This window comes from Dipteris shenzhenensis, chromosome 22 (genome assembly GCF_047967505.1).
Source record: "Dipteris shenzhenensis isolate YYH24624 ecotype China chromosome 22, Dip_SZ_1.0, whole genome shotgun sequence".
NCBI lineage: Eukaryota > Viridiplantae > Streptophyta > Polypodiopsida > Gleicheniales > Dipteridaceae > Dipteris > Dipteris shenzhenensis.
In genome coordinates this window covers 22,278,120-22,291,211 of record NC_141617.1, presented here as the reverse complement: position 1 = coordinate 22,291,211, position 13,092 = coordinate 22,278,120, and the positions used below count along the sequence as shown (strand labels likewise).

The window sequence follows — 13,092 nt, the reverse complement described above, 5'->3', positions numbered from 1 at the left end:
TGCAAATGAATATGATTTGTAATTTCTAGATATATAAATTGAACTACGAAAAGCTCAAATATGTACTTATGAGAGTCATTGTCATTTAAAAGAGAAACATCTTGTTGCTAATGTTGGTTGATGGAATTCGCCCATAATCATGATTATGGTAGCTTCCTTTTCACTTAATAATACAAAAACTTTCTTTCCTAGTGGAAGATAATAAAAGGCAACGAAACCTTATGACACAAAGCTTGAAGGGGGTCATATAGGATGACCAAGTTGATGCAAGTTGTATGGCCCTCCTTACAAAAATCCTTATTTTTTATCTACAATAATGTAGGGGGACTAAAGTTTATAAGAGACTCCCATGTTATTGTCACTTGTATGAAACACTATAATCATGAGGCTCTTGTGATGGAGGAGTGGAGGATATTCCTATTACTTTTTCTAAAACTTCCAAACTAGAAGCTTAAAGGGGGCTATATAAGTGACAAGGGCTATAGATGGAGGTTTTATGATATTTTTTATGTTTGACTTCGTGATTATTTGTTATATTTGATGTTTACCACTTATAAATGGCAATTGAAGGATTAATGTTTTGTTTGGACACTTCATTATGCTCTTTAAGTATGTATAAATAAATAAAGACTCAGTTGGACACCATGGTTGGAAGAGTATATTAGTGTTTGATTAAAGGCGCGCACACAGATTTTTTGAAGAGTATATTAGTGTTTGATTAAAGGCGCACACACAGATTTTTTGAAACTTAGATGCAATGGGGGGGCATGTTGTCATTGAAACTTTTTTTTTTAATTTTAAATTAAATGCCGACTTGTATTACTAGACTGGGAGGGGGGGGAGTACCCCAAAAAACTCCCTTACAAAAAAAAACTACCCAAAAAACTCCCTTATATGCATGCTTGTCAAAGAAGCCAAATTGATTGGATCTCTTATATCCAATGGAGGGCATGCTTGTCACAGAAGCCAAAGCGATTGGATCTATGACATATTGAAAGCCTTTAGGTGATGTTACATGTTGAGGGATACCAGAGTGATCACTTCAAGGAGGAACTTGTGAAAACGGCAAGTTGAATCAGTACAGGCGTGTCAAGAGATTTGGTGATGTGGAGTAGGCCCAAAACTTGTACATGATTGAGGGAACACAGACAAGCTAGGGGTGACTTGGATTTTCTTCCCCCAAAAAAATTTAATAATATTGATGGGCTGGGATTAGTTAAGGCCACAAACCTGAGGTTAGGAGGTGGTTAAGCCGAAGGCGATTAATCTTTGATTAGGACGTGATTAAGGCGAGGTTAAGTTGTGCCGGAATCACATGACGGAGAATTTCCGGCGATCAATCAAACCAGAAATCTGCTGCGGAGAATTTCCAGAAATCTGCTGCAAAATCCGTCTTCGATTGTAGAATTTCAAGCACGATTACTCAATTCAAGCACCCCAATCGTCAAACGAATCCGTTACTATTCATCGGCACATCGGATTTCAATCTCAGAAACGGGAATGATCCACCAATTTGTGCAATCCAGTGTCGGAATTTCGTCGTTCCCATCAATTCTTCCCCGGAATTCTGTCCAATCGTCGTCACCGTCGCCGATTTCGAGCTGCAGTCAAAAAAGCCTCGGCGTTTTTTCTTCCTTTTCTCCCGGTGCGGTATTCACATGTGATTCATGTTGTCTGGAAGCCTTTTTCGGCAGCAGTTGTGCGCCGAACAGGGCCACACGGAGAGTGCATTGCGCCTTGGCCTTCTCTGCGCTCGCTAATTATGGAAACCTTTGCACTGCTAAATGTCAAAAGGCACGGGCGCATGGCCAAAAAGCGATTGCAATTGTTTTTGTTTTTTTAAATTGAAATAGCGATTGCAATTGTTGTGATGAGAAAGGTGAGGGCACTCATCGCATGAAAGGTTGCATGAACTGTCCTGAATTGGCGAGACTTCGGAATTTGTGGAAGCTGCATGAGAGATGGCAGGCATGATAGAAATGAGGAGATTGGCTGGCTGGATTAATGACCGGCAAGCAGAAAAAGAAGGGAAAACGGAGCGCTCTTATAGAAGGAGCTGCAAGCTAACGAAGGCTTCATCCTTCTTGCATTCACGTTTGCTCTTCGCAGCTCCGCCCCGCAGCATCTAGCAGCCGTGCCAACCCTTGCAACGGCCAAACAAGCATCGAATTGAGCTCCCGTGTGTCGTTCACCCGGTCTTACATCCGGTTTTCTTGTCAACGGGAGGGCTTATTTGAACGAAGACCGGCGAGAACATCGCAATCTTGCTACGAAATATAGCTGAAGATTCAATCCCAGCTGCATTCGATGAAAACCATTAATTTGTCGGGAAAGATTTGATTTAGAGAGAGAGATGGCTATTGCTGCAGCCTGGCGCGGCACATTCTTTGGCAAGGACAAGGCACTTCACGATGCCGAACATTCCTTAGACGCCAGTCGTCATAGCATTTCGAGTGGACTGTTGCCCTCTCTAGGAGCGAGGAGCAACAGCCATCTTCAGCTCCGAAAGTATATTATTTCGCCTTTTGACGAACGATACAGGTATCCTGCACCAACAGTCGTGTTGGACGACTATTTACAGAAGACCAGAATTGGCTTCGGTTCAGAATGAATCTTTCAATCTTTCGTATTGATTAGGATGCAAGCTTCCAAACTTGAAGCTAATTAAGATTCATATCGTTATATTTAACGGTGCCGTCGGAGCATTACTGAAAGCTTCTTCCTCTGGATCGCTGTCACGTTGCAGGTGGTGGCAAAACTTTCTGATAATTCTGGTCGTGTATTCAGCCTGGGTGTCTCCATTTGAGTTGGGCTTCATGCGAGACCTTCCAAGGCATTTTACTCTGGCAGACTACGTGGTAGATGCATTCTTTGGGACGGATATTATCATCACTTTCTTTGTGGCTTATTTGGACAAAAGAACCTATCTGCTTGTTGACCGACGTTCCGAAATAGCTTTACGGTATGCGTTTCCACCCTTTACTTCAGTAGCGAGACGTTTAACACACGTTTAGAATTTCAATTTGACTTTTGTTCAAAGCGTGGGAAGGATGCAAAGACACGATTTCCCAAAGCCAATCGGCCTGTCTTAACACAACCCTTTGGAGAGTTCGGGGAATTGGTTAATTGTCGCAATCCTGCTATATTTCTAACATACAAAGCACAGGTTGGTCTAATCCGTGATGCTTTGGTCAAGATTTACAGTTTTCTTGAACGGTGAATAGTTTAGTTCATCAGAACATAACTTGTTTGCAAAGGTATGATTGAACTTGAACGCCATTTAAACTGCAAGGAGCTGTAATTTCCGTTTAAGATGAGCAATTTAAGAGGATGAAGTCATGATTTGACATCATCTCTCGTTTAAAATAAGATGCTGTTCTTCAAACTATGCTCCTTAAAACAATGCTGCTGCAAAGAAGAGCAGCGCGCCGTAAAAGTTGTAGGGGTATCATTTCGCAATAAAGCTGATTTTTAAGGAGCTATATGCTGGAAATTTACTGCTATGTATGCTTGCGCATAGGAGATCCATATTTTCAGATTTAGCTAGAAATTCGGCATTAATGGTTCGTAATTCCATATTAGGCAGAATAGGCGGTGTCCACCAAAATGCAGGAATAGCATAAATGAGGGTCTACAGTGTTGAGTCCAAAGCTCAGGAAAGAACTACTTTATGGTGTAGTTTACAAAACATGCAATGTCTTCTTGAAACTCTACACGTGTCAAATTGCTTTGCTTATCGCTTGAGCATTTGTTCACCTTTCATGGTCCCCACATAGTGAAGAGAATAAATTTTGAGATTCAAAAGACTCAACCTAATAGGGAGAAATGCATAAGCACTTTCAACTGAACATACAGCACGCTCGATCACATTTGAAACGTGAGTGGAACTGTGCACATTCTTTGAGGCAGGGTTTGCAGGTGATCATCTGTGGTTTGCAAAGCAGTTCTTGCACAGGCCCATTTTGCAGAAGGGTGATTGCAGAAAGGTGATTGCACGGGTGTTTGCAGTTTTGCAGAAGGGTGATTTGACAAAGGCAAATAGAGAGACATCTCTCTCTCTCTCTCTCTCTCTCTCTCTCTCTCTCTCTCTTACTGAGGAATGCATTTGCAGAGAAGGATGAAGTCAGACTTAATTATACTGGCAAAGATATTATGCACAATTCCAAGCAAAAAGATATGGCCTCCCCAAACTGATAGGACAAAACCGATACTAGGTCTTAAGATTGATCTATGAGAACAGAACATGGAGCTTCAACAAGAGTCAGGAGATCTATGGGATGTGATAGAGAAAGTACTTTAAAGGATGCATGCATGTGGAGGAGAAAGATGGCATGAGGTTTGCAAAGAATTGAATTATAGTAAGCGGAAAACCCATGAAGTGTAGAAGGTGCCTGGGTAACACACAGACTTTTCAAAACGCAGAGGGGACGAAGATCAGCATCTAGGAGCAAAGGGATGCCTTGCAAAACTCAGTACTCAAAAAGAGTGTGGAGACAAGTGTAATGCTTGGAAATCAGAAACAAGAGTCTTAGTACCAGCAAAGGAGAAGACAGGCAGTAGCCTAGCTGTAGCCTGGAAAAATAATAAAGATTATGAAGGAAGAGCAAGATGGAGAAGCATGAACAGCTCAAGAGAGACCCAAGAAAATCATTCGCAAAGCTCATGCAGAGAAAATTTTGAAGGGGGAAGCAAGCGGGAAGATATGCATATGAGAGCATGGAACATAAGGTGATTCTCTCTCTGAGTCAGCTAACCAGAATCGTCTTCACCAATCCAAAGACTTGGAATAACACTGGGAATGAACTTCGTGCAGCACCATCCAAAACTCACCACCCTTTCATAAATCTCTTCCAGCTCAACCCCAAGCACATCAAGGTAACGGACAATGTCCATGGCCTGACCCTAGCCTTGCATCCTCTATGACAGACATCCCCTCTACTAGGAAGGCATCAAACTTGCATGCCAGCCTGCCATGCCTATGGCCAAAGATCCACAATCCAGTGCTCTCGTGCCAATATATAGCCTGAGCCATGGCTAAATATGATCTGAATGGGTTTTATCCCTTAGACCTCTCTTTTAGATGGTTCTTTTAAACCTTAGTCCTAAGACCTTTCATGAGTTGGCCAATTTTTTTGAGAAGATGAAAGCTTCTTGCTTTAAAAGGCAATTGGCCTCCCTTCTTGTAAACAGAACTGCAATGCAGCTTGCATTGTTTTCTTGGAAAACGGTTTTTAGGGATCAACAGTCGTAAAGACAGGTCCTACTCTTTTTATTGCTCAAAGCTGTCTTGTTGATTCTTTTCCCAAATGTAAGATACTTTGTCTAAGGTTAACGCAATCAGTAGAGAGACAATGTCAGAGTACGCTATGGTATGCCTTCTATAGAACTATACAAACCCTAATAATGACCGCAAAGCTGTTACACGCTCAGGTACTGGCCACACTAAAATTGCAGCCACATTCTTCATCAGGAGTTATAATGACACCTAAATACTCTTAGCTTAATCATGCATAGCACCGTTTTCTTTTATTTACATAGAGATTGGCTTGTCTCAATGTACTGAACATTTTCTCAAATGTTCTTTATGCTTAGCAAGACTTTTGAGCAAGAATGTACATCATCAAAGGAGAAACCTGTGAATGTGAATGCAGAAATCAATGCTCAAGTTCAGGTGTTAGTGCAGCTACCAAGATTTGATGATTGATTGCCAATACAAAACAAAGCAGCTCGACAGTTCAAGAGTCTACAACTTGCCTATACCTCCACATTTGCTAAGTACAGAGAGAAATGCAAGGGCTGCAAAGTCAAAAGGCAATAATTTCCAAACTGGAACTCCAATTACTAAATTCTGATGACGATCTAGAGGAGCCAGTATAAGATCTATTGCTCCAAAGCACCATAGCAATGTATCAAGATCTTGTTGCAGTCCTAAAATGGCAGGAATAGATGAACTGTTGGATGCATTGCATGGTGATATGAGGTTTACTAAAATAGATTTGACCATCAGATCAAATTCGTACTTAGGATGTACACAAGACTGCTTTTAGGAGCAAATTTGGTCATTATAAGTTTTTGGTGATGATGTTTGGGCTTACCAATGCTCCATCTATGTTTGTCATATTGATGAATGACTTACTACATCCATATATCATGAAGTTTGTTTGTGCTTAACAGTACATTGTTCGGTCCCATGACCATTGATACAAAACTTAAAGATATTGTCTTTCTTTTTCTTCAACATTATTGGTGAAGCAAAAGGTTTTTCTAGTTGCCTATGCACCTCATCTTCCTCTGTAAATATCAGCCTATAAGGCGGTCTATTCACAGGTTCTACCTCTGGAAGAATTGTTGATCACCTAACCCAAAGGGTAACTCATATCTAAGACAATAAAAAAACTTACCGAGTATCCGATCGGCTAATTAGTCCATCTCCCTATCTTGGATAGCTGAGGAATCTTCGGTGCATCCACACACAATTCAACAAATGCACAACAAAAAAATATAAACTCACGAATATCCATAGTCGAGATTAAAGGACCTCGAGGAAGATTTTTTCCAGCCCGAAGAATATACAGCTCTTGTCAAAAACCATGGCAACAAGTTACTAAGAATTTGCTGGCATGGAATTAATAAAGATGAACATGCGAATTGCCGAGCACAATGTCATTGTGTTGTTTGACTCAGTGTCAACACCAAAATGTTATTGCATTCAAACTGGAAAAGAGACTAAAGCTGAAAACCAGCCCATTAGACTATTGCAGATGGCGAATGAGAGTCCAACTGTGGTATGGGACCAAAGGGTCACATAGTTCAAGCCTACTCGGAGAAGCTGGATTTTGACCAGACTTGCTCACATAGACGTAGTACTTGGAATGATGTGGCACTCAAAGAAAAATCATGAGGTGGATTAGCAAAAGCACATTTACAACTTTGAATCTAGCGGTGTTGTTCTCAGGTGCATTCTTAACCCTTTTAGAAGCAAAAAAACATAACAAAGCAGTTTCTAACCTGAGAAAAGCTCCCGCTAGGTGAATTTCAGGTCGTCAATCCCAGGAATTCTCCTCAATTTCGGTATTGCATTCTGGGATCACCATCTCAGCCATGCAACGTCTTTGTTCTTCAGATTGTCCTTCCATAGATGTGGCTTAAGGCATGTAAAACACAGTCCTTCTTTCCTTGCTTTCTCCTTCTGCTCAGGAGTCAAGGAGGAGCCATATTCTTCAACTTGTGTGAACGTGTGTGTGGCTTCTCGGATCATCAGTATATAGTTATGAACTTTGCAAATGGAAAATGGCAAATGCCTCATGCCATTTGTGAAGCAGTACCTCAATAACCGAGTTTCTATCAACCATTCTACTTGCATATTTTTTAGGCCTATAGTTTGCTATGTTAGGTTGCTTCACCCCTTTCCATTATATGGACACTGGAATTTCCCTTTTTCTTCCTTATAGGGTCTACCTGTCAAAGCAAGAATGGCTTTACATAATTCTCCATGCCCTACATTGGCACGCAACTGTTGTGCCATCATCTGTTGTAAGAGATCCTTTGAATGTTTAATCCTAGCAGTCAATGAACTGGGTTCAAGTGCTATGGGGATCGATACCTACTCTATCGGCCAAACTCTCGATGCACACAAGAAGTTTCATCCTCTACTTCCATTTCTAGGTTCATTCCCCTCCATATCCATCAGCTTTACCTTTTCTTACATTGGTTGGTTGGTTTGTTTGTGGGTTTTTTAATTTAATCGATTAAATTCAAACCAGATCTGTTTTTCTCTATACTAGGGAAACCCCTGCAAATTAAAAGTTGAAAAATGCCAGAATTTCCCAATGAATTAAAAACTAATGTACTTCTAACTGCAATGCAACAACTACAACTGAAATAACCTGTAAACAAAAAAGAAAAATAATCTCAAACTCTAAAAATGTTGAATTCAAAAATTATAAGAACTACTTGGTCCAATACTCATGCACAACTTGATTGGCTTTTGTCCCTCTCATATTTTATGGCCTGCTGATCCTGAATCCATTTCTGTAATCTCGATTTATTTTACAACACCCTTTCTTATCTTGCTTGCTTGCCTGCCTATCAATCTCTAAATATCTCAAAAGTGGAGAAAATGCTATTATCCCAAATGTTTTGGATGTGCACCTCATATGCGCACAACCATCCTCATCGAAGAGATTAGAAGCTTTGGAAATTCAAAGCTACTTTCTACTAGTAGACACAATTGATGACCCGAAAATAGACCGCATCAGAATTGAAGTGGAAGTTGGGCATGAAAAGAGGGGATGCTGCAAAGCTTTGATCACCCTCAGCAAAGTATTCCCTGCAACACCCAGCTGCTTTTAATGAAGCTGAGGCTTGAAGCAAAGATTTGGCAAAACTTTGAATTTAAGCAACCGAACCAGGTCAGGAGAATTTGTGGGCAAGATAAAAGGAATGAGGATCCTAAAGGCCTAAGGAAAGCTACATTTAGGTTATATGTATAGTATTAGCTGTACTAGAAATGCACTAGAGATAGTTTGTGTTACAAGAAAACACCACTATAGGTTAGCCTTGTTCTTGCGCTCTAGTGTTCAACAGCCTATTTTTCTAATATAGCACCAGTCTCTTGGCCATAGGAGGATTCCATTCGGCATTGGAATTCCATTCTGCAGTGTGTTGGCAAGCATATAGAAGCTCAATTCTTAGAGCTCAAGTCCATTGTTGTAATAGAGGTTGCTGAAGCCTTGAGGACTCAAGGGTCTTGGATGGTTGATAGTTATGGTTGATAGTGAGGGAGTCAAATCTTCTGTGCATCTAGCAAGCACAAGTGCCTTGGTGTGACTCTTTTGAGCATCTAAGGAGCTTGGTGTGACTGGTTTGAGCATCTAAGGAAGTTGAAGTCATTGTCTATTAGGATCTTTTCACTTGCCTAGCATAGTGTCAGAATAGGAACTCATCATTTTAGTTCACGGCGGTGTGACATGCGTATGAATGCGAGAGCATGCTCAGCTTAAAAACCATATTGTGCTGTGAATGTTGGATTAGATGGAAGGATGAACTAGAAGATGATGATTTGTGGGTAGTCATTGACAATCTTTAAACCAATTCCCTACCTTTCGTGTAAGAGGACATAAATGTTTGAAAAGATAGATAATGTTACATATGCTCATTTTTGTGGCATCAACCACCTAGCTTGGAGGACCTATGTCTACACTATCCCTGCATCCACAACTGCATTTTAAAGCTTGGCGGATTAAGGAGATACTAATGCATTTTCTAAGATAGACAGATAGAGATATAGATAGAAAGAATTAACTACTCAATCAAGAACATGATTAACCAGGGTAAAAGGAAGATAGACAGATAGAGATATAGATAGAAAGAATTAACTACTCAATCAAGAACATGATTAACTAGGGTAAAAGGAAGTGCCGAGTTGAGAAGTTAAACCAAAGTACAGGTTAAAGCTCAGATTTTGTGAGATATGCAATTAAGATTTCTTTGACGAAATATAAATATGCCTAGAATACACTTAGGGAAAACATGAGTATTTATAGAAGTGGTTAGTATTAGGGTATGGGCCTCTATCTCATCCATGAAAGCATTGTGACCTTGATTTTCATTTGGAGTACTTGATGCTCCATTAGTAGGTGAGCTAGGAGCAAGTGGACTAGATATAGACAAAGTGGTTCAATGGAGAAGCAAGACACAACTAATATGGCCAGCATCGATGAAAAATCAAGATTTTATGCTACGTGGTATTAGTCTCTAGAATATCTACAAGCACGTGCATCTAGGGGAAAAGATAGAGACGAGGTTGTATGGTTTTTTGTTCCTTGAAATAAGATCCTTCTCTTAAGTAAGATAAACAACTTAGTCTCGTCAATACAAATTATGATGATGATCAAACCAATCTACGCAAAGGAAAAGGAAATAACAAAGAAAGGATGATGAGCCATAGCTGTGCTGGAAAGAGCCAACTACTATTTTGACATCATGCTATGCAAGTTGGTGGTGAAAAGAAGTCTTGAGGAAAATCCATCATCGATCCTAGGCCAATCTAGAGGCACCTTGATAGTAGGTACATGCACCTTGTTTAGTGTGTTGTTCACAACAGAAATGCCCGAAGAAACTAGCTTCTTCTCTTGACCTTTGATCCAGGACTTCTTCAACGTTGATGGCTAGTTGAACAATTTATCCAAAGTATGTGAGTGATGTCTTTTTAATCCTAGTCAAAATTTTCCCTATGTCATTCCTTGGGTTGTGATTATTATAGGTAAAATGCATTGTAAGTAGAGGAAGAATTTGTTCTATACTCAGTTTTAGCAATACCACTTTCTTTCTAAAACTTGTGGTCTATATTTTACTCATAGTATGCTTGTTTATAGATGGTGTTTATGAATATACAAACCAAAGGATAAAAGTTCTAACATACCTTATCTTCTTGTTTGCAAAACGAAAATCAGGTATATGTCAACATGGTTGGCATTGGATGTCGCTTCCTCAATTCCATTCCAAGTCGTTGCACTCATTTTCACAGGAGAAATTGGGAAAGGACTGACCTACAACTTACTAAATATGCTACGCCTTTGGAGGCTTCGCCGAGTCAGTGCTTTGTTTGCTAGGTGATATGATTATGCTTCACCTAGTGTAGGGTTTTCCAAGTGTCATTTTCATTCTCTAAAATTAAAGCAATCTATGTGCATGTACGTCAAGATAATCTGTGACCAATATAAAAAGTAGAATAACTTATGTATTTTAAAGGATGTCTACAATCCAAAAAAGTGAATTTGCGAGATTTCTTTATCTATATCTTGAATATTGTATTGTTCCTTTTGTCATTAGTTCAAATAAATAAGATATGATGAGATTGTTTCTATCTTAATGATTGGAAGCATGCCGCTCCTATTTTATTTATTGTTGTCCAAGTCAATTACGTTAAACTCAAGAAATATGATTAAAAACAAGTCAATTACATTAAGATTGTTTCTATCTTAATGATTGGAAGCATGGCTCCTATTTTATTTATTGTTGTCCAAGTCAATTACATTTAACTCAAGGAATATGATTAAAAACAACAAAATTGCCCAGGGATTTGAGGTTCAATGTATAAGAACTAATGGGCTTGTGTTTTTGCTTGATAGGCTTGAGAAAGATGTTCGCTTCAGCTATTTTTGGATGCGTTGTTTGAAGCTTCTTGGCGTAAGTCCAACTCTATGTGTGTAACATCAATATGAATGTAAATTTTAGGGGTGACATGTTTCCTAATGTAATATCATGTATTAGGCTACATGAATGTTCAAATATTCACTATTAGATGATGAAATGGTAAGTGTAAAATGTTAAATATTAGAATGTTTCATCTTGCATTGCTTATTAAAAGAAAAAGTATGATGGATAGAAACTGTAAGGGTTGTCGAAGCCTTTTTTGGTTCCAAAGGCACCTTGAGACTACATCACAATCGAATTTCATCCCTAGTTTCCCTAAGTCACCACATAGACATAGCTTGATCAAGTAGGTACACGCAAAAAGACTTTGGAAGAAACAAAGGCAACTTCATTAAGTACATTTTGTCCATCATGGTATACCCAAGTCTATTGTTTCTAATTGAGACAATAAGTTCACTAGTAGTTCTTGCTAGGCATTGTTTGACAACTTGGGTACCAAGCTGTAATTCACACCTCCCCATCTTCTAAACAGTGATAGACAAAGTGAAGTTGTAAATAAAGTCTTCCAAGAATTGTCGCATTACTATGTCCATGATCACCCTCAGTTGTGGGAATGTTATCTTCCAATGGTAGAGTTTTCTACAACAACACTACAGACTCATCTACAATTAAAGCTCCAACTGAGGTAATTTATGGGAAGCATTTATATTTAGTAGTGTTGCACATGAAAGACAAGGTATTTGGTGCAGATTAATTTATTGCCAACAATCAGCATACGATTAAGTGCAAGAGCACGTCATCCAAGTTCAAGAGTGCCGAATTGTGCAAGTAAGTGATGGAAGCTGAATTTAAAGGAGATGGGTATTATTGCATTTCAGTAAAGCAAGGCTGAAATCTAAAGTTAAGCTTGCCTTGTGATATTTTCTCGTTTGGGGGGGGGAGAAGGAGTGGTCTTGCCCTTGTCTGAAGGCTGAGGATCAGAAGTGGCTCTAGAGGGGACACAGGGAGTGGAAGAGGTGGAAGGAGTAGTCGGAACTGCCGTAGTGGGAAGGGGGAGAGGGGGAAGGCGAAGATGCAAGAGGAGGGGGATGGGTAGTGAGGATGACTATAGTAGGGGGGCCGACAGAGGGGGAGAAGAGGAAGAAAGCAGAGGGGGAGGAGGTGGGAGGGGAAGAGGGCAGCTGAGGAACGTCGGCCTTGAGGTAGCGAAAAATCATGCCTCACTGCTACGCGGGTACATGAGACCCTGCACCCCTATCTCAGGAGGAGGGAGAGGACGAGCAGAGGGGGCACCGGCCTTCGAGGTAATGACAACTACATCCTGCTGCTATGCAGGCTATGGGGTTCGCCAACCGCAAGGGGATATGCTGGAAGATTGAAGAAGGTCTCATCGTCTGGGGTCTAGGGTCTAGTGCCGACTCCTTGACTCGTCTCCCTAAGACTGGGAGGGTGCCGCGTGCTCTACTTGTGCCTTCTCCTTGAGTCTAATGCATCCTACGGTTCTTCGTGGCGTGCTTGCCTGCTTTCTTCTTTTTTCCAATATTGGTCCACCTCTCCTCGGAGGCTCCACCGTAAGGAGTCTTGGACTCCTACTGCTACTGCTACCGCTAGGTCCTATCTGCTTGGGGCTCCCTGTGTTGTCTCTGTTGAGCCTATAGGGAGAGGGGGGAGGGTCCCGTCTGTATCCTATGGGACAACCATGCATGAGGGTCTACACCGTAGGCACTGCCATGGTAGCCCTGAGACCTATATCCTCTATCGAAGCTTGCCCCCCTCAAGGGTCGATCTCCTCTAGTAGTAGGGACTCTGGATTCTCGATGAGTCTAGAAATCCCGTCATCTGCCACAATCAAGGCTATTGTGTCTGGTAGAGACTCTAGTACTATGCCAAAGGCCCATCCAATGGAAGGTACTAGGAAGGATGTCCCTGTACTCC

The 13,092-nt window shown here is 40.7% G+C and overlaps 1 protein-coding gene across 1 annotated transcript in view; it reads left to right on the top strand.

The window, feature by feature from the left end:
* Window positions 1-1,894: 1,894 nt before the first annotated feature.
* Window positions 1,895-13,092, top strand: part of LOC147887879 (potassium channel KAT3-like) — a 29,380-nt gene continuing 18,182 nt past the window's right edge. The window contains exons 1-4 of the mRNA XM_087393117.1: window positions 1,895-2,541; window positions 2,747-2,962; window positions 10,455-10,613; window positions 11,133-11,190. Coding sequence (XP_087249243.1) covers window positions 2,354-2,541; window positions 2,747-2,962; window positions 10,455-10,613; window positions 11,133-11,190 — 621 coding nt within the window. The 5' untranslated portion in view covers window positions 1,895-2,353. The remainder of the gene's footprint in view (window positions 2,542-2,746; window positions 2,963-10,454; window positions 10,614-11,132; window positions 11,191-13,092) is intronic.